The sequence below is a fragment of the Genypterus blacodes genome, unplaced genomic scaffold (assembly GCF_046128005.1).
Source record: "Genypterus blacodes isolate CSIRO-AG114 ecotype Tasmania unplaced genomic scaffold, CSIRO-AGI_Gbla_v1 ptg000045l_1, whole genome shotgun sequence".
In the NCBI taxonomy this organism is placed as follows: domain Eukaryota; kingdom Metazoa; phylum Chordata; class Actinopteri; order Ophidiiformes; family Ophidiidae; genus Genypterus; species Genypterus blacodes.
The window spans coordinates 2,481,326-2,502,084 of NW_027466858.1; the positions used below are offsets into that span (position 1 = coordinate 2,481,326).

The window sequence follows — 20,759 nt, forward strand, 5'->3', positions numbered from 1 at the left end:
GTGTGTTTGATCCAGGTCCTGTATAGCTTCAAGAGATCCATACTGCGGATGGGTAGCAGAAGGAGCCTGCAGACAGGTGGTCGGCAACAGCAAGTAAGTAACAGAAGCCACAGCCCAGCAAGCATAAGTTCATTTTCAAAACAAGGGAGACCCAGAGGACAGACAGAACGCAGCCCAATTAGATCAGAGGATAAAATTGGGCTTGATCTAAAATGTGGTCAACCCAAACAGATCAAAACACAGAGAGAAGGCCAACTCTGGTAGCAACGTGACGCTCCACTAGCTAGAAATACTCTGTACCCGCCCTAGTTCTCTCTGCTCTCCATCTCAAATCAACACGCCTGGATTAGGACTCATACAGAGACCGGCTGGATCCAAGTGGACCCGTGAAAGAAGTCACGTAAAGCTTTTACAGCCCAAGAGATCTCATAAATACGATGATATCAAAACGTCAAGAGACTTAAGTGTGTCTGTCGTGCCTGGTAGCGTTCTCCTCGCCATTTGTCGCGTCTGTGATCGTTCTAATTTTACGGCGTGTGCCATTTCCTCCCAGCTGAACGGCCCTGTTGGAAGGATGAATGGAAGGAAAGTGTTGTTTGCCCCGGGCTTGGGGTTGGGTACGTTGGCCGGGGGAAAGCTGGATGGTAGCGGTAACTATAATTTGTGGCCGTAGTTATGACACAGAACCAGATGATGCTTTCTGAACAAACAGCATGTGGATTTTTGTGGTGGGAAAAACATTTTACAGATGAAGTCATAACAAAAGGGCCAGAGCTCTAATGGCTACTTGACACTGAATGAATTTGATCCCCGGCTGCAAAATTATTGGTTTGGGGTTCCATTTTCACCAAAGGCACACACACATACACACTCACACAACGCCACATATACATATAAAACTGAACCCACACAAAACACACATGTATTATCCATCCTATGATTATTTTTGCAAAGCCGAAGTTCTGGACGGTTCTGGATGAGTTTCCACTTTGCAGTAGGAGATGACACAGTGGCATTAAGAGGGCAGATGACCTCACTCCCTCGCCGGACAATATTTCTAAGTGAGTGAGAGGAGGATTAAGCCGGGCACCATTTGGTGGTTGGCGGTGAGCTATTCAAAGCATTTGATAATCAGCCGGGGGAGGAGGGAGGGAGGGGGGACGGAGGAGGGGAAGGTCAGAGGCGTTCTGAGGTGAATAACTAATGGTTCCTTCAAACAAACAGGTTCCCGGGTCGGATTCTAAAGACTCACCTTCTACTCTAATACTCTCCTTTCTCTCTCTCTCCTCTACTTCCTCATTATCTCACAGCGTACCTGCTAACTACTTCTGTCCGTCCCGCGCCATGGATCTATTTTTATCCGTCTGTCCTTTTCTGTTTTGCCTGTGACTTATTTTCTCTCTCTCCCTCTCTCTCTGGTGTGCCCCCTCCTTTCTCCTTCCATCTGGCCTCAGCACCCCCATGCCAGCTTTCCCAGTGGAGCTATGCCTCTTATACCTGCTGTCTGTGAACAGCTCGGGCTGCAGTATGGCCAATGTACAGATAATCAGATGAATAAGTGTTTGATTCTGTGAACACATGAACATATGAGCTGAGGTATTTCTCAGTGAAGGAATTAGTTTGCATTAGAAGCATAATGTGCACTTCATCTAAAGTCCCGGTCACCCATTGGCTTTGATTATGAATCATTAATGCTATTATGTCTGACCTGCGTCTCTCTACCAGAGTCACCTCTGCAACCACACGTTCTACATCATAAACACACCTGATGCCAGGTGATATCAAATGTGGCCCTCGGCTGCCTGGGTTTTAAGTTATGAAGTGCAATTTGAATTCGATTTAAATATGTATGATGCTGTCCCAGTGGGATCTGAAGCTTACAGGGAGGTGAAACTCCTCCAGAATCACATTCTAATTTACTGCATTTGTGTTGTTATACTGCAGCTGCATTGGGACTTGAGTCTTTACGTCACACCATGGTTCATGCACTTACACAAGGAAGGAGCAGACACTCCCTCACCAGTGTGCCTGGTCATCCTGGGGACAACTGGATCCAAAATCATGACTCATTACTCACAACGCTGCTCAAATGAATAGAATTTAATTAACACACGTCTTTGTTTTCACTACACTGATACTATGGAACCATGACCTGATGGCTGCAACTCTTCTGGCCCTGTCAAAGAAGCCAAACAACGTGTGTGTGTGTGCGTGTGTGTGTGTGTGTGTGTGTGTGGGTGGGTGGGTGTGTAAGATTACGCAACTCTTTTGCGCCCTGATTCTGTTTCTGATAAAGACTTCATATGATAGACAAATCAGATAAGAAGATGAAACGTTCTCCCTCAAATGAAACGAGGAGGCTTTGCTGCATTGTTGTTTTCCTCCCATACCAGTCGGCGAAGATATTTGGTTTTCAAGGGGATAGAATGTACCAACTGCTCTCCAATTAGGACCAAGCTACAGAAAGAGATGAACAGTAAAAGAATGTTTCAGTTCATACCTAAAGAAAACACTATTCAGCTATTTGTTGGGTCCTTGCAGCTCTAAACTACATTTCTTAAACATTCCAGCTCTGTCCTGGTTTCCCCCTGGCTACATCAGGTCAGGGCTTTCAACTCCGACCGGGCACATAAGGGGCGGTTGTGGTTTTGGAAAATAATTCCTCTTCATGCTATCATTGTGATCAGTGGAGGGTGAGGAAGATGGCAGGCGGGTGAGCAGAAGAATAAGGAGAAGGAGGAGGGAAAGGGGGTTGTGGAGGACTGTGAAAAGCTGTCATGCGTGACTGTGAGTCTGGTTGACAGTTGGTCCGCTCTGTTTCACAGATCTGCTTACTGCCTGCTTGGTGGTCTATGTGGAAGGGAACAGGTCTTGGTGCAGATAACATAACTCTCTCTCTCTCTTCCCCTCTCTCTCTCTCTCTCTCTCTCTCTCTCTCTCTCTCTCTCTCTGGTCCTTGAGCATGGTCACACCTTACTGCCCTGCTGTCGGGCCGTGCGATTTGAACGACATCATATCTCTATACCAACCCCCCACCTCAATACTGGCTAAGGGGAGAAAAGGATGTTGCAATGTTTTCGTGCAATTGTGTGAACAACTTTCTATTTTGATCGAATCTTGGATAAATACTCCTAACGCATTCAGTCCTGTGCCAGATATGGATTTACTAGCCTTGCTCTGTATTCTTTGTAGCCGGTGATTCGTGGCCTGCGGGGTACCTGCGAGGTGTTTTTTCGTTTTGTTCCAGTACCGGGCTTTCTTTAGCCTGAGCCGCCGTGTGCCAACATACGATGGGCTGCGTTGTGTTTTGGGGGGGTGGGGGGTGTAGTACCTTCCCTACAGCCTTGTTACTTTGTTAGGTGTGGTGTGCCGGCATTGCGCGGCCTGTTTTCCATTGCTGACCATGATGTCTCTGTTCCCTGCAGATCCGCCTTTGAGCAGGACGTGGAGCATGGTAACACAGATGGCCTGGGAGACTGCCAAAGTAAGCAGGCCTTCGTCAGACTATCTCTCTCTCTCTCGCTCTCTCTCTCTCCCGCTCTTTCTCTCTCTCTCTTCCATACTCCCCCCATTCCTCTCCTCTCTGTTAAGTCAGTCTCCCTCTTTCCCTCCATCCCCTCTACGCTGCTGTCACCTTCTTCTGCCCGTCTGTTCCAACCTCACAATCCTCTCCTTCAGCCTCTTCCATCCATCTGTCCCTTTCGGCTCTGATCCTCCTCTGTCCTTCATCGCTGCGTCTCTGGCACCCCGGTCAATAGAGTGTTGTGTCCCGTTTTGGTGCAAAGACTGGGGTTCCTTCTTGAAAAAATCGCCGTGATCACACAACCCAAACATTCAAACGACATACAGGGGAAGGATTTTACTGGCGTCCAAACACAACAAAAGACGGCGGTTGAGCACCCAGCGGTCAGCCAACCCTCTTGAAAGGCCTCTTTTACTATTCACCACACAACATACAGAGGACTGCATGAACAAACACACACACACCCCTTCATCTCCACGACGCAAATGAAAAACGCCGCCCTGTATCGTCTGGGGTCAGTGTTTCTGATTTGTCGTTGGTGATGAATCTCCTGACAGTCGGCTGAGCTGCTTGGTATGCATGAGAGACTTCAAAAAAACTCTGACATTAAATCAGTCATCTATCTCCATTTCATCTGGATTTAATCTGTTTACTCAGAGTAAATGAAGGTGGTGTGTTCTCCCTTCAGATTCATCAGCCCTGTGTAGTGAAGGGAAGCCGTAGCATTGGACGCTCATTAACTATAGAGGCCGTATAGATCACCTCTGATGAGCACGTAGTGGATCTACCCAGCAGCCAGTCGATTCTGAATTACTTTAAAAGTCGTGGCTTTTGATTATTCTAAGGTATGTAAGCACTAACTCCTCTCCTTTTTATCTTTTTTTCTAGATACCTTTGTGGCACTGAATGGTAAGTACCCCAGATATACTGTGGAGGTAGTAATGAAATAACAGACAGGCGGGCTGCATTTCATTCATCTCCCCTGCCTGTTTAACTTCTACCCCACCTCTTCATCTAATCAATCTGTCTCTCCCCCCTCTCAAGAAAATTAAAACTCCGCCCACGAGAGGTTATTAATGACTCCAGGTTTTAACTAAACACATTTCATTCCTTCCTTTTTGATGGAAATGAAACGCTACAGCCTAGGCCACCCAGTCTCCTCTCATGATGTCATCCTCGCTCAGCCCCCCTGATCTTTGGATTAAAGTAGATGAGAATGGAAATCAGGGCTGCTAAATTAAAAGTCTTAAATATTTATTAGACCTTTCTCTCTCCCTTCTCTCCCTTCTCTCCCCTCTCTCCCCTCTCTCCCCTCTCGCCTCGCTGTTCCCTGTGCAATTGCATCGATTAGCCCTGACCTTTGCTTCACTAATTGGATGAATCTGGGCTTGTTTGTTGTGAAGGGACGCATCAACATGCACATTAAGCAGCACGTGTTGAAAGGGGGAGAGAGGTTAAACTCCTCTGTGCAGCGCCGGCAAAGATCAGGGTGTTTTTTTTTTCTGCCAGACACCGCCCAACGTTGTGCGATCGCCACAAACGCACACAACAGGCAAATGGAAACATGCATGGGTGTGAACAGACGTTTGCTTTCATAATAATACAAAATTAATGTCACGATCGCAGTAAGACAGTCCAAACTAGGTCACTCAGACAGTTTGTGTGAGTTAGAGAGTTTCTGTCCATCTTATTAGTCCAATAGTTTGTAGAATGAACCTACAGAACACAATCCATAGAACACAACGAACGCCTCTTCAAGCTGCTCGACATGAACCTACAGGTCGAGTTACATTCGAATATGCTAAGTGGCTCATAAAGTGTTTTCCTGCTACATTTTTCCCCGGATCTCTAATGATGGAATCTCAAGTTTTAAGGTCAGGTTCATACTTGACATTAACTCCGCCCACGTTAGTTTACCAGAGGCGGCGTTCGCTGGTCTGCACTTCTAATTAAACACAGACAATCAAGGATATGGACGATTCTATTATGATTATTATTATGTTAAATGAAGTTGCCGTGGCTGGTAGAAACAGCGGCAAAGGTCACAACACGGACGCAACCTCGGGCCATCAAACCAGCTCCGCTCAGTCGACTCCCCGTGATGAAACCCCCCATGGTTGTTGTACGGTGTGACTCGTGTGAAGGCGTAGAGTTATTTGTGGAGAACGTATACGAGTGCAGCTTCAAACACAGGATCCACATCAGCACAGCGACTCTCACGTGTGTGTTTGCAGCTTTAACATGAGGTTTAAATATGGCCCGGCGCCGGCTGATTGGTAACACTGATGCTTTATAAGGAATCTGCAACAGATGTGATTAGCCTGCAGCAATGTCACACAATGTCACACTTTTTTTCCGAAGCACCTACACACACACACACACACACACATTCTGTACATCTAGACTCCTACTTTCTTCTAACGAGGGGTGTATTACACCTCTCAGCTGCCAGATCAAAACAGTCAGATCCATACAGAATGACAAGAATAGCTATTTTGAAGCCCTTCCAGAAAAATCCCAGCTTCTGCTACAACCCCCTCCCTGTGGCTGTATCCCCCCTCCCCTCCCGAACCCCCCCACCCCCCGTGACTCCCCCTCCTTCTGGAGCGCCAGGGTCACTGAAAAAGCATCTGTGTTGGTGTGCACCCCTATCGTGCTGAATATGCTCCCACGGGTTTGGCCGTGTATTCTGAGACGCATTAACACACTCACTCACACACACACACACACACATTCAACACAGTTCTTCGCCGTGGCCCCCCACCCCCTCTATCTATCTGCTGCAGGTTGATATGGATTTCAAGATATAAAAAAATAATAATACAGAAGGAAAAAAGTGCCCACTCTCTCTCTGCTCTCCTCCGCTCCAGACATCTGAGGCTAGACCGCCTTGCCTCTCTTTTAATCTGTAGAAAGAGGATGTGCCTTCGTCTGCAGTTTGGGGCTTTCCCCCCGCCGTCCACAGAGGAGATGCTCTGAGCCACGCTCTATGTGTGTCATCGGACTGAATTGCTCTTCCCCTGGCGGTGGGGGAATGAATTATAAAATAGGCCTGTCACACTAATCTCTCAGCCCTGGGCCAATAGTTAAATAAATCATTTTAATGATTTGCCACACAGAGGAGGCGAGGGCGGGGGGGCAGGGGGGCAGGGGGGGCAGGGGGCTCAGGGTGTTGTGTGTAGGTGCCTGTTGTGCCTGGTCCACCAGCAACATCAGCATTAGTCCCCTGAATTGGTCCCTCACATGCATGAACACATACTGAACTCACTCACTCACACATCTGCAAGCACACACATACACACACACACAGGCGCGTCACCTCCCCTGTGGAGCGAGCGTGTTAAAGCAGGAATTGGAGGCTGAACTCCACAGAGGCTGTTGATTAAAGTGTTGTCACTCTTCATCTCTGGAAGGTTTGTTCCCCCCTAACACGTGGCGTAAACGCTGCAATCTATTATGCTGCAACTCCCATATATCACTGCATAGCCAAATAAAGCCAGTGTATTACGGCTTAACTGCAAACATGTGGGATGGTAATACGATTTGCACGGTTCAAAAATAAACAGCCAGACAAAGCGTAGTACTATGAAAGAAAAATGAAAACAGGCAGAGGCAGGGACGTTTTTATAGAGACGTTATCACACACAGAGACAGTTATGATGTTAGAGAGGAGCAAAGAAAGACCTGCAGGACTGTGAAGTATCTTTGTTACACTCCCATGGTCACACACACTCCTCAGCTGTGAGCCAGTGGTCCTGTTAGTCATTAAGAAACTGATTTTGAGGAGTCAGCAGGAGAAAATTCATTTAACTTCTAATGACACATTTCTATAAGGCTGATCTGGCTGCTCTAATAAAGATGAGGTCCAGGCTGATATGACACATTTGGAAGGACAGTGAAGAAGACAGTGGAAGAAAAAGGGGAGTTAATAGGAAATGAGAGGAAAAGGATAGGGAGGAGTGGAAAGGAAAGGAAAGGAAGAGGAGAGAGGGAGAGAGATGACAAGGAGATGAAAGAAGCAGACAAGAAAGTAAAGTAAGGCAGGGGGGAGAAGAGGAGACAAAGGAAACAGTCTGAGCTTGTGAGGAGAGGGAATTAAGTTCAAGAGGCACGTACACGTGGAAGAGGTTGTTTGCTTACATAAAGCAAATTAATTATCTCTACAAGATTAACTGAAGAGTCCATGTAAAGAAAACAAAGGATGTGGCAGGAATAAAAAACTAAAAAGAGGACGGGAGGCAGACAGCCGGGGAGAGAGAGAGAGGAGAGAGTTAGAGAGAGAGAGAGAGAGAGAGAGAGGGGAAGAAAAGTTTGTCTCTTGTCCTTCAAAGGTAGGAACCCTGAGGTGATCATGGAGAAATACAACTGTAGTGACATGTCAGTCAGAACGAGTCAGAGAGGATGAGAGAAACAGAGAAAAGCCATTTCTTTATGGAAAAACAAGGATGCACACACACACACACACACACACACACACACACACACACACACACACACACACACACACACTAATGGCTTATCCAGGGTCACTAGGGACGTCCCAGCAGCTGTGAGTGTATAGAGAGTAGGAGACATGTAAATATGTCTCTGTATCAGTGTGTGTGAGTGTGTGTGTGTGTGTGTGTGTGTGTGTGTAGGTGCACACACTGTATCTCATGTGCGCTGCAGCCTGACCCTCTCTGCTCCGGCCCTGAGCTAACCTGTGTTGTGTCCGGCAGGCCACCATCACCGCCACCACCACCACACTCTCCCAATGCCCACCTCGGCCCTCCCCGAGGCGGCGGACGGCCCCCTGGGGCGGGGCCGCATGGTGGAGCGGAAGGACCCCCCAATGAGCTCAGACAAAGGGGAGGAGCCCTACATGGCCGTGCCCTCTCAGACTCAGCCAGAAGCCAATGGTAAGCCTTGGAACGCAACAGTGTGCTGTCAATTTGGTCCATTGTCACCTGTGGCAAGGGAGGGGAGGGGGAGGGGGAGGGGGAGGGGGGACGGGGGGGTTCGGGTAATTGAGATTTACGGCTGCCCGGCTGCTTCCAGCTGACGAGGTGTCAAGATAGTGGATCTCTCTTTCTCTCTAGGGGACAAATTGACTCTGGCTGCGTACGCGACCTCGCCACAGAAATGCAGACATACGCAAATACACACGCGTAGATATGCACACATTTGCAGACACGTGCACGAGCACAGCCGTGGCTCGCTTGTTAACTACGCACACAGAAGCGTCCGGGCCTGCTCACACACACACTCTGTAGGGTAGATTTATTAGCTGTGGACAATGATGTCCCGCAGGAGATGTAATATCCAGACCATTACACACCGAGGAGGAAGATGGCAGCAGCGCGGGAGAAGATGGCCCCGGTCCCTGCCGGCACCGCCATGCTTTGCGACGCGCTGACATGACATTGAATGCCCTTTTCTCCCGTGTTAACAACCTGCCTGATGCTGCGGCGCCTCAAGGACAACGCCCCGGATAAATGATAGCGAGGGAGAAGGGAAATAGATGAAGGAGGGGGAGGAAGGGGGAAAAAAAGGTCATTTCAGCGCTGATGCTCTGTGTGTTGTGCCGCCACAAAACAGATCGGCCCATTAGAGATCCTATTCAAACAACATGGCCCCCCGATATCCCCCCCCACACACACACACACACCGCCCTGTTACATGGTTCATCCTGTTAAAAGCGACGTCATCATAGCCTGGAGCAGATATGGATTAGGTGGCACTTTCTGTACACCGTACGGAAAAGAGAGAGAGAAAAGAGAGAGAAAAGAGAGAGAGAGAGCAAAATCTTAACGTCTCCCTGGCTCAGCGGCTCCTCGTCAGCTGGAAGCAGCAAAGCACCGGCCGGTAGATCCAAACACAATGGTGGCAGAGACTCCAGACAGCATGCCCTCAGCCAGCACCACCACATGCTGTCGCTCCCCTGTTGCCTTTGCCTGAGCGGGCACAACTTCATTCAAACCAAAGCCGCCTGTCAATCAAACTGCACAGAGGATGAATTGATCCTTATTTGGGATTTTTTGGAGACAGGCCTGGTTTGGATTCTTTTTTAGGGGGGTGGGGGTGGGGTCTCAGTCGGGCTCGCTCAGGTAACTGCATCAGGCTTTCACATCTCAAAAACAATGCTTTCCTGCTGTTTTGTTTTCTGTATTATCATTATTATTCTTATTATTCTTATGATTTAATCCGACACCTTTGCAGCTTGTTTCAGTATTTATCAGTTCTGTTTCAATTTCAGCTCTCCAGTTGCTTTTTTTCCCTTTCCCAAGCCGATGATGTCTGCCTGTTTTTCTTGGTTTTCTCCTGAGCGGTTGTTGATATTTTGCATGGCTTGGTGTGCGATTACGACTTTATTTGCTGTTTGTATATTTGCATTTCCCCCACTTTTTTCCGTGATGGCTTTGATGGTATTAAGCGCAATTTTGCCTCCGTGCAGCTTAATGCTTCTTCAGCATGGCAATTTGAGCACGGCAGTCAACAGTATTCATTTCCCTCTACCCCAGCCCCTTCCTGCTTCCTCCTCCTTCCTGTCGCCCTCAACATTAATAGCTTAAGGTGTCAGCTGTACTGTGAAAACCCAGCAAAGTGCATATGCGAAAATGAAATCAATGTAGAGAAATGATTATGGAGTCAGAAAGTGTGTGAGAAAATTAAATGACTCATCCAATCTGCATTTTAATACCACAGAAATGAATCCGTGCAGGACGTTTTTACAGAAATGTGGATAGGAGTTTTTAACTACGCCGTCAACCTGACAAATTACCTCAGGAATTAATGCTGAAGTAAAACTGTTTCTGCACTCACACACACCAAAAAGTTGGGAAGCTTCTCTGCGATGTTAAAAAAGAAGCTACATTTACTAACATCTCCATCCGCAGCAGAGATGTTGTGCCTTGTTCCTATCTGCTAATGAATATTACAGTGCTGTCAGTCTGTATTAGCCCAAAACCACGAGAGCAATTAGAAATGCTGCAAAGTGATGAGTATTCACACACTGATGACATTTAGCACCCAACAGCATCATTAGCCAGTATTCCAGCGGGACCCTTGCAGTTGCCAGGTGGCCGCTTGTGTTTCACAGTACATTTGAGCTCAGTGTTAGTGTCTGTCTGTCTGTCTGTCTGGGCCTCATCTGTCTGAGTTATGTTTCCCTTAGCTCTTCGTCACCGTAGAGCACCCGTCCCCCCCTCCGCCCCCCCCCCCCCCCCCCCCCCTTCCCTCCACACCGCCGCTCTCCTGCTCCATTCTTTCACCCCCCTCCTGCCAAATACTATCACCCATCCCTGCCATCTTCACCATCTGCTGCCATTGTGATCAGTCTCCCTACCACAGGACCTCTCATCTTGACTGGGATGGCATGTTCCAAGGCTGTACCATAACCTATAGGGCAAAATGATTCCTGGGCAAATTTATGAAGCGAACTCCTCCCCCAACCCCAACCTCAACCCCCCCCTTCAGGTTTCTCTCTCTCCTGCTCCTATTCCATCCCTCCTCCATCTCTGCACCTCCTCCACCTCTATCTCCCCCCCCATTCTCCAGCTGGAGTCATATCTCTTCCCCCTGTCTGCAGGAATGAATCCTTGCCCTGCCTTCTCTCTCTCTCTCTCTCTCTCTCTCTCTCTCTCTCTCTCTCTCTCTCTCTCTCTCCCTACCCTCCCCCCAACCCGACCTGTAGCCACCGTTGTGTTGCTCCAATTTATGGGTTCATTATAGAAGCTATGCAAGATGGGGGAGGGAGCGGGAGGTACGGAAGGAGAGGATGGAAGGCGAAAGGGGGATGGAGAGAGATAGCAGGTTAGGGGTGCGACGGCGGAGAGAAAGGCGGAGAGGAAATCGCAGCGATAACGATTTATTAAACAGAAGAGGAGAGTAATATAACACTGAAGGTTACATAGGAGGAGCGCAGATAGAAGGTAGACAAGCAGAGTGACACGACGCTGCAGAAGGGAACAAACAAAGAGATGGGAGAAGGAGAATGCGAGGGGAAGTAAGATAGAGTGAGAGATAGTGTCGCTGAACAGTTTGTCTGAAGCCCCCCACAGTCTGCACTCTCTGCTGCATGTTGACCGAGCTAACCCAACAAGAGGCTGGAAGGGTCGGGGAAATATTTACAAAGAAACAGTTTGAGGCAAATTGATTCAAGAGCACGGGCATATTTTTGCTGGATGTTTTTGTTTTCTGGTGCCACACGCGTTCTGATTTTTGAATCAGAGGATGAGTCTTCACACAAGTGTCAACAGTCGACAGGTTGGATTTAATGAGAAGCAACAGGGTGTCTTCAAAATGTGCAACCAGGAAACGGCGGCGTTCTGAGGATGTCTCTTAAGCAGGAAATGAGAAAGAGTAAAGTGTGTAAGGAGCAGTCTGATCCCCTCCTTGTCAGGATTTCAGGGTGGTTCTGACCGTCTGACAGCTGCTCTGCCAGGGTTATTTTCAGCTGCAGGCAGCCTCTGACACCTGTGTGCCAAGGTGAGGCTGGTATGATGGGGGCAGAGTCTGACCCCTCTCACACACAGGTGCTAGATAAGCTCCCTTTTTCATGACAGAGCTGTTGATAGCCTGAGCATTTCTCTTCATTTCATTTTAGTTATTCCTGGCAGACAGCTGAAGGGACATTTCCACCATTACTGGAGACAAGGTGTCAATCAAGAATTTTATTCTGCGTTAGAGAAACAAGAAAAACTTATCTCAACTCAAATTCATCCAGAAAATGCAGAAAATGTCTCTTTACAGTCTAATTCTGTCTTTTATTGCATTCTATTCACTGGAACCCCCATTGAACACACAAAAGCCCCTACAATGTCTACAAATGTGGCTGAGAACAGTCACTTCAAGCACTTAATTAACCCATTATTAGCCAAAGCCATAGTCGGGGGTCTGCAGGCCACATCCACATTCCACAGTGGCTGAGCCGGTGTCATGGGGTGACTCAGTTTGAACTGAGCCTGAATGATTGATGATTGTCCTCAGTCTAAATCATTTGGTCCACTGATTGCTCCTAACCTTCCACACACCAGAGTGCTGAAAGGATCTGTTAGCTGGTCAACATGAAATTAAGAAGAAATGGTGATTGATGTTGAGATAGCTCCACACAGCCACAGCCCATCTCACATAAACAACCTGAATGAACCTAAACTTCAGCCTGAGACCCGTGTGATGTTAGTGTGTATTTGGTTCACACGTGTTAGTGATTCTGCAGATGAGTCTAATCCAGACACAGTAGCTTCACTCTGAAACCTGCTGAGCTCCAAAGCTGAAAGTAAAGTTTCCCCTTTTCCCCTTTGCTGACTCAGCTCCTTCATTGTGCTTTCACATCAGCGGACACAGTGTAAGTGCGTCTCCTAACTACGCAGCTACATGCAGCTTTTCATTGGCTCTCACCTGGGACACTCCTAATAACGGCGTGTTGGCAATGAGACACCAGCGCCGATCAATGGAGGGGAAACTATGAGCTTCAATTATAACAGCGCCTATTCAGAGTGACACCCATTGTCTTTTCATTTTGTTCTTTTGTACTTATGAGCCAGCAAAATATCAGAGGGATTTGTTTTGGACTAGCGAGCCGTTTCCCTACACAGGCTGCTGTGTGTTGACATTTATTAAGATGTGTTTTTTAAATGTAAAAAAGCAACAATGAGATCCAGGTAGAATGTTGGGTGAAAAGACTGGAAACGTTCCCCGGCTGGGTGAAGTTCAGTATTAATTAAAGTAAATACAGTATTTAATAACATGCAGCTCTTATTGCTGTTATTCAAACACCTTTATGATTGGATCAAGGAGGTGATTTAGGTGCAGAGAGTCTTGTGTGCTGGGTCTTTGTGGGGCAGATGAATTGTTCTCAGCACATTGTAAATCATAATAGAAACACAGTGCCGGAGGTGTTCCCGGCATTACGCACTTCCCTCACTGACGTCAACCCGCAAGGCATAATTTCCTTCCCTGATTAGCTGATTGTTCTCACAGGTTTGATACACGCACACTCGGCTCACTTCATCAGCTTTATGCTTGTTCTGTCTCACACTAAGAGCTTTTTTTCTCCAACACCAATGCTTGTATTTGCCTGTATTGTATTCTTTAGCGCACACACAGGGCTGCTCCATCGCCGAGTCTATTGGCCTCCAGCTGTTACTTTTATTTCCCCGGACCTATTTTACTGTATTATAAAACAACACGGAGCCAACTTCCCACCCAAGTTGGACAAAAAAGAAGTAGTCGGGTTCATTTCAAGTATATTTTCTGATGAAAACTTTGCCTGAATAATTTCTTATCTTTTGGGAGCAACTTCTTTCCTTTTCCGTTCCTATTCTCCACTTTTCATCTGATTGATCGCTTACGTCATTAGAAGTAGGTGAATAAACACAAGAGAGATGTGAATTGAGGTCCAAAACCAACTTAATCCTGCTCATAAGTCCATAAATCTCACTCAAACCGGTAGCCGATTGTGTAACATTGACTCATCACCATTGTATTCAAACTCACAATAAGCAAAGTTACTGCAAACAGCCACGACAACAGGAGCTGAGAATAAAATGTCATCAGCTGTCAGACTGTCAGATGCAAACCCAATCTCCAGAATGGCAGTATGTCACAGCAGCGGGGGCCAGAAATGACTGGATTAATTGTTGTGGTTGTTGTTTATGCGAAGGAGTAACACTGCACAAGTTTATCACCCAAGAATACACAACAGGAACAATAGAAAGACTCATCCAGATGATGGAGAACGCTCTCAGGGACGTTTACATTAATTGCCTATGAGCATTAGAAGCCTGCACACATATGCATGCAGGTAGACAGGTTAGTGTGTTGATGCAATACCTGGATTGCATAATGATATGATGAGGGCGTATTATTATATATTAACCTCCTCATCAGTATGCGGTGCAGTGACTCAGATTCGTCTAATGAATGCTTTAATTTTGAGTAACACAATTAATGCAAGTGCCTCTCAAACGCAAACATACACAAGACTTAATGGGATCAGATCCTCGCGGAATATGATATAAAAGTTAATGAATTGCCTTCATCACGTAAATGGAGTTGTCCTCTTGAAAGACGACAGCTCTCAAACGACTGAAAGTAAGTCACAAGTCTCTAAAGGATCCCTCGCTGCGGGGAAGGCAGAGTAAATGTGAGCCCCTTCTCGTTTCCTGCGCTCCTCCTTTATCTTTTCTTTCCACTCAATTGCCTCTCTGTGTGCCTCAGTTGCCAACTCCGCTTTCCTGTCTTTCAGCAAGTGACACATTAGTGAGCGCAGTTCAGTCTTATTAAGATTTTTATCATTTGCAGACAATGTCTTTGTGTGTAAAGGCCTGTAGTCAGAGGTTAGGCCACTCTCCATAACCTCCCTGTGATGTTAAACTGCCTTTGAAGTTTTCCCCAAACACCGCACAAAGACGAGCTCTGTGGATTTAAGTCAGCTGCTGCTTCGGAGGAGATTAAAAAAGAGAGTAAAAGTTTGTATGTGTGTCAGAATGAGAGTTCCAGCTCAGCCAGATTACGATATTTTCAATTTACAAGCAAATGTGTGCGGACCCAAGGCGACCCAGCCAGAAAACATCTCCGATATGTGTTTAATATCTAAATGTGGAAGCTCGAGGAGGTGTGGATTCAAATCAATTCAAGTGCTGAGAGAAGCGTGGAGCTGCAGGACGCCCCGCAATGCATTCTGGGCTGAGGAGCAAGAGTTGAAACGAGGAATTGATAAGTTCTTGTATCGCCCAGGAACCGACACGATAAGGCTAAAGCGGAAAATCTGTGGATTTGATCAACACTTTGATGCTTTACAAGGTCAGGTTGTGAAGAAAGTTTGGAAAAGTTTACCGGCGGGCTCGCGGGATCAAAAAACCGGCCGTGGAAAATGAGTGTGAAGCAGCTCAGCCACCTTGATTTACCAGCCCAGAGTCGTCTGATTTGACAGAGCCGGCATCAGTGTCCTCTATGGGTTCACTCATTCTGTTTGATGTTAGGATGAGAAACAATGGCACGCATGAAAGGCTCTTTCATTTTTTTCTTTTTTTTTTTGCCCAAGGCTTTCAAATAGGCTGTACTTTAACTTTCCCCTCAAACTGCCTGTAAGTGTGTGTGTGTGTGTGTGTGTGTGTGTGTGAGAGAGAGAGACGTGAGTGATGGAGTGAGAGAGGGGAAGAAAGAGTGGTTAAAAGAATGAAAGAAAGAAAAGAGAGGCAGGCAGGAAGAACCATGCAGGGCAGGTTAAATAGGGCCTTAACCCCCACAACGCCTGGAATGAAAAGACAAAAACCGCTCGCCTCCCTCAGCAGAGCGGACAGAGCGGATAGAGCGGACAGAGCGGCCTGTTTGGCTCGGCTGCCTGCAGTCTTCTCTATTCAAACGCCCAATCCAAGAAAGTTAACCTTTACTGGTGATAAATATGCCGTCATCAACATTCTTAAGAGTTTTGAATGTTGTGTTTCGCCATGTGAGCACCGCAGACAGAGACGGATGAAAGCAGAGATTAAGGGAAGAAGAGAGATTTGCCAAAGTTTGTATTTATGCTCACTATTTCACTTCTTGCATGTCGTTTGGCGGAGTGGAGTTTGATCGCACCCGCCGCTTCTTCTGCGTCGTTCACAGAGATAAACATTTAACCCGGCGTCGCTCGTCGCCACTCGCTGGTTCTGCCAAAGGATGATGACTTACAAAGAGCAGGAGGTTATAATTACATTCCTCCTGGGCTCCACTAAAAAGAACATTTACCATATGGAAGAGGAACAGTGTGAGAGAAAACACAGTGAAAGGAGAGGCGTCAAGAGAAGTGATTTATTGTTTCTGTACAGGCGATAAGTAGCAGAAAGTGTGTGTGTGTCTGTGTGTGGGGGGGGGGTAGAGATCTAAGTGAGGACAAGGAGAAAGTCAGAGGAATGAAAGATAGCGGTGAGGAAAAGTATCTCTCTCTCTCTCTCTCTGTCTCTCTCTCTCTCTCTGCTCTTACTGTATTAAGATGAGAAGCAGATGTTTCTTCAGACAGTCGGGTCGTTTGGTCACACAAGTCCACGGCGTAACGAATGTGGCGCATTAAAGCCCCGCTGCAGATAACACTCATCACTTCCCACACTATCTATACAGCACGACACATCCTTGATAAGAGGCCGTTTCAGCCAGAAAACGTCTGAAGCCTTTTTTGTTAAACACTAAATGAAGTATGGCTGAGCTGCCTGATGTAACACCTCTATTACGGCCCGAGAGAGAAGGGAAGTTTTGTTTTTATAATAATGAGAAATGACTTGAGGCAAAGGTAACTGTTCCTTTTCATCCAGGCCGAGCTTTAGGGGGCGACGGTGAGGCCGAGGCTCCGCTTCGTGTTTGGTTTCAAGACAGGGAAGTGGTTTGAAGTTGTGAATTACGACGGCAGCCAGAGAGAATAATGGATGTTAGTTTTACACAGTGTGGATTTTGGGTTCCATGAGAAGAGATTAGCGAGCTGTCTGTGACTCTGTGTTATGTCTCGCTGAGGAGAGGCTGAGATCCTCTGTGAGAACGTCCTCAGTGACACCAGAAGAGCTGAGAACGTCTAAACACAGCGGCCCTGAGCGATCGGGATTATGGCTTCAGTCGTCTTTTGACAACATTGTGGCACAAACTGAAAGACTGTGCTTTGGATTTGAGATGATTAATGAAGGACAATATCAGGCGTGTGAATACTAGAGTACATGTTCTCACTCAGTTCTTTTTGCCAAATATTGTTATTGATGATAGCAGCTGATGACATCATAATGAGAGAGCAGTTACAGAACATTTATGAGAAGAAAGACAATAATGATAATAAGAAATATGTGGTCATGGAGTCGTCAGCAGGTTCTTCTTGTTTGCTTGTTTTGTTTGTTTGGCTCAAAATGTTATGAACGCATTTTAAGAAAACTGAAGGTAAAACAAGAAGAACCAAGAACCAAAGAAGAACCCGACACATGCAGGTGCAGATCTGGATCCAGGATCTTAATGTTCATGATTTTGGATGATCTTTTCTTTATTTCTCTATTTAATTTGGTGAACTTTGGCCGCCCACTGCCTAGTAGTTAAAATGGCTGAACTGAAAAGGGCAAACGTCCCCATGGAAGAGAAAATTAGAATAAGACAAATGTAGTCTCAGCTTGATTGGCCCTGGCAGAGGCATGCAATCTACTTTCCAGATCTAGTAGAAGTAGAAGTCTGTCGAAGTAGTAGTAGAGGATGAACTATGTTTTGTAGCCTGGATCTGCATTACATCTCCTCACACACACGCAGACTGAACTCACACTGACCCATATCTGTAATGATGGATAAACTCCTTAATATGGAAAATGAGAGTAGCACACACACATGTAACTCTGTCAGGTTATTGTTGGGTCAAAAGAGCCGTTTCAGTGTCGGAGATGTTCCGTGATGGAGCCCACCTGCCTCATCCTGTCCTGTCTGTGCTAAGTGATCTGTGCTGGTCACAGGTCGTGTGTGAACGCCACATCAATCTCTCTGCTGTGTGGATTCCTGTGCTTAACCCAAGAGACAGAGTCTCTGCATTAGATGTCTACATTCATCAACAGGCTGGAGCTTATCAGCTGTGTGTATGTGTGGGGGGGGGTGTGTGGGAAGCGCACGTGTCCATGCTCTTGCGTATGTGTGTGTGTGTGTGTGTGTGTGTGTGTGTGTGTGTGCGTGCAGATTATTGCTGACCCCATTTTATTACAGAGAGCCTGCTGCTCCCACTCTCCCCAACGCCCCAAATACTTCACGGCTGCTTTTTATTGAATTATCCTTTATTTGGCTGTATCACGCCGCGTCTTTGCCAGTCCTTGAAAGTGGCGCTTTCATAAGACGCTGATGACACAGCTCATTGGATTTAGCGCCTAATCAGAGGCTCTTTAATGTATTCTCTGTGATTCATGAGATTGGATCCAAGCTTTATGAAAAGTTGCCTATTTGCATCTGCGAGAAGAAAGGACTCGGGGATTTCAGGCTCCTTTATCTCTCCTCATATCTTTTCTCATTTCAGAAGAAGGTTTTTATCTTGGATTTAAAATGTGAATCATAATAACCCCTCCAAAACACATTCTGAGTCTAAGATTGGATTTCTTGGAAATATTGAATGTTGTTACTTCCAGCTACTATTAGCCTCCATCTTGAATAGGTGTTCCTCTTGATGGGATCAATTCTTCCTCATTTGCATATCTGTCACGAAATTATTCTGAACTGTAATCCTTTTAAGCAGGAAACAGCTTTTAATAAATGTAATTGAACCTCCTAATCTCTTTATTTTGTTCTGCCTAATAACGTGCATCTTTGCCAGCGGCCCTTCTTTCTTAGACACAAGTTGCAGCAACACAGACAAAATGTTAATTACCACGCACAGTAAGTTTTGAATGTCATCTCTGCCTCTCTGCAGGAGTGATCCGTGAGAGCTACCAGAAGGGTCGCGACCAGCTGGTTCCTGTGACTCTATTGGCTATTGCTGTCATCCTGGCCTTTGCCATGGGCGCCATCTTCTCTGGCATTCTTGTCTACTGTGTCTGTGACCACAGGCGGCGGGACGTGGACGTGACGGGCCGCAAGGAGAAAGATGGCCACCACCACCACTCTCGCCGCGGATCCATGAACAGTGTGACAAAGCTGACAGGCCTGTTTGAGACCGGGGCCAAAGACGGGCGCCCTGAGGCCATCCTCACGCCTCTGATGCACAATGGAAGACTGACACCTAACGCCAAGATGCTGATCAAAGCAGACCAGCACCACCTGGACTTAGCTGCTCTGCCTACTCCAGAGTCGACCCCCATGCAGCCACGCCGCAAGCCCGGCCGAGGGAGCCGCGAGTGGGAGAGGAACCAGAACCTCATCAACGCATGCACCAAGGACATGCAATCCATGGGTTCTCCTGTAATCTCCACAGATCTGCCTCTTAGGGCCTCCCCAGGCCACATCCCCAGTGTGGTGGTCCTGCCTCTGCCCCAGCACCAGCACCAGCTCCAGCTCCAGCCCCATCTCCAGCAGCACCAGCAGTCCTACCAGCACGAGTACGTGGAGCAGCCTCACCACAACGACCTGAGCCTGGTGCACAACGTCATCGACGACCAGGGTGCCACCCTGGAGTACAAGACCATGAAGAACCCCTGTCACAACCTCACCATGGTGGATCCGGACGGGGTGCTGCCGCCCCGCGTGCCTCAGCGAGAGGCCTCCCTCACAATCCCGCCCGCCGTCCCACAGATGGGCAAACGCCTGGAGGTCCACTCTTCAGTCTACGGGCTGCGTAAAGGAGGGGCTTCCACGTCCTCTGCCCTGAAGAAGCACAACACCAACTCATCTAATTCTTCCCATTTGGCACGACATCACAGCTTCAACCGTGTGGAGACTCCGCCCCCTGCGCCCCAGAGGATAGACTCCATACAAATGACAGCGCAGGGCATTTCTCTGTCACGGCAGCCTGGGATGAGCTCGTACGGTTCTCTGCCTCGAACGGGCATCAAATATCTCAAGCCTGATGTTCCTCCTAAACCCTTCGCAGTCTCGCTCTCCACAAAAGTCAAGTCCAGTGACTCGTGCACATAGACGGCTCGTCAGCCGGTCAGTCCAATGTGAACGGACCGTAGTAAAGGTTTCTCTGAAAGAGAAAAAACAGGGAACACAACTTGCATCTCCTTTTAGTGTTTTTTTGTTTTTGTTCTTGGTGTACAGTACAGTGGAAAATGATACACAGTTTTTTTTTTAAAAGAAAACACCTTGTTTTTATATAAATATGTAAATACTATACAGATGGGGTTGTTGTCGTCTCTCGCCGTCACGGAGCTCCCGCTCGCTGGCCGGCTCCCAGTTCCTCTGTAAACACACATGAGAAGAAGACGAAGAAGTGCTACTGAAACACAAGATGATGGTCGTCCTGAATATTTCATCCAACGGCTCCATGTAGCATCCAAGACGGTGGCGCTCTTTGTTTGTCGTGTCTGTGGCCACTGGGACTTGACTGACAGTTTGTTTTCTGTGTCATGCTGGTAAAAAACACACAAAAAGACAGCACGGGGATCTGGAGTGTAGATGTTGTACAGGGCGGTGAGGAGCGGGGAGCCGGAGCCAGCAGGCACTAGGACCCACAGACTGAGGGACAGATCACTGCCTGAGGAATGATGGAAACTGTGAAAAGCCTCTCAGTGTTACAGCAATCAAGTCAGGCCTCGGTTTGAGCCAAAGCCTGGACCGGAAGAACCTTCTACTGTACTGGGGACTGAATAACACATGACTGTTAATACTAATAGCTTGT

The 20,759-nt window shown here is 47.2% G+C and overlaps 1 protein-coding gene across 2 annotated transcripts in view; it reads left to right on the top strand.

Annotated features, from left to right (window-relative positions):
- sema6a (sema domain, transmembrane domain (TM), and cytoplasmic domain, (semaphorin) 6A) overlaps positions 1 to 20,191 on the top strand; it is a 92,516-nt gene extending 72,325 nt beyond the window's left edge. The window contains exons 15-19 of one of the 2 annotated variants that reach the window (XM_076149388.1): positions 16 to 93; positions 3,426 to 3,484; positions 4,412 to 4,432; positions 8,242 to 8,421; positions 18,894 to 20,191. In XM_076149388.1, the coding sequence (XP_076005503.1) occupies positions 16 to 93; positions 3,426 to 3,484; positions 4,412 to 4,432; positions 8,242 to 8,421; positions 18,894 to 20,053 (1,498 nt within the window). In that variant the 3' untranslated portion in view covers positions 20,054 to 20,191. The remainder of the gene's footprint in view (positions 1 to 15; positions 94 to 3,425; positions 3,485 to 4,411; positions 4,433 to 8,241; positions 8,422 to 18,893) is intronic. The other variant, XM_076149389.1, reaches the window with a different exon arrangement.
- Positions 20,192 to 20,759: the final 568 nt, after the last annotated feature.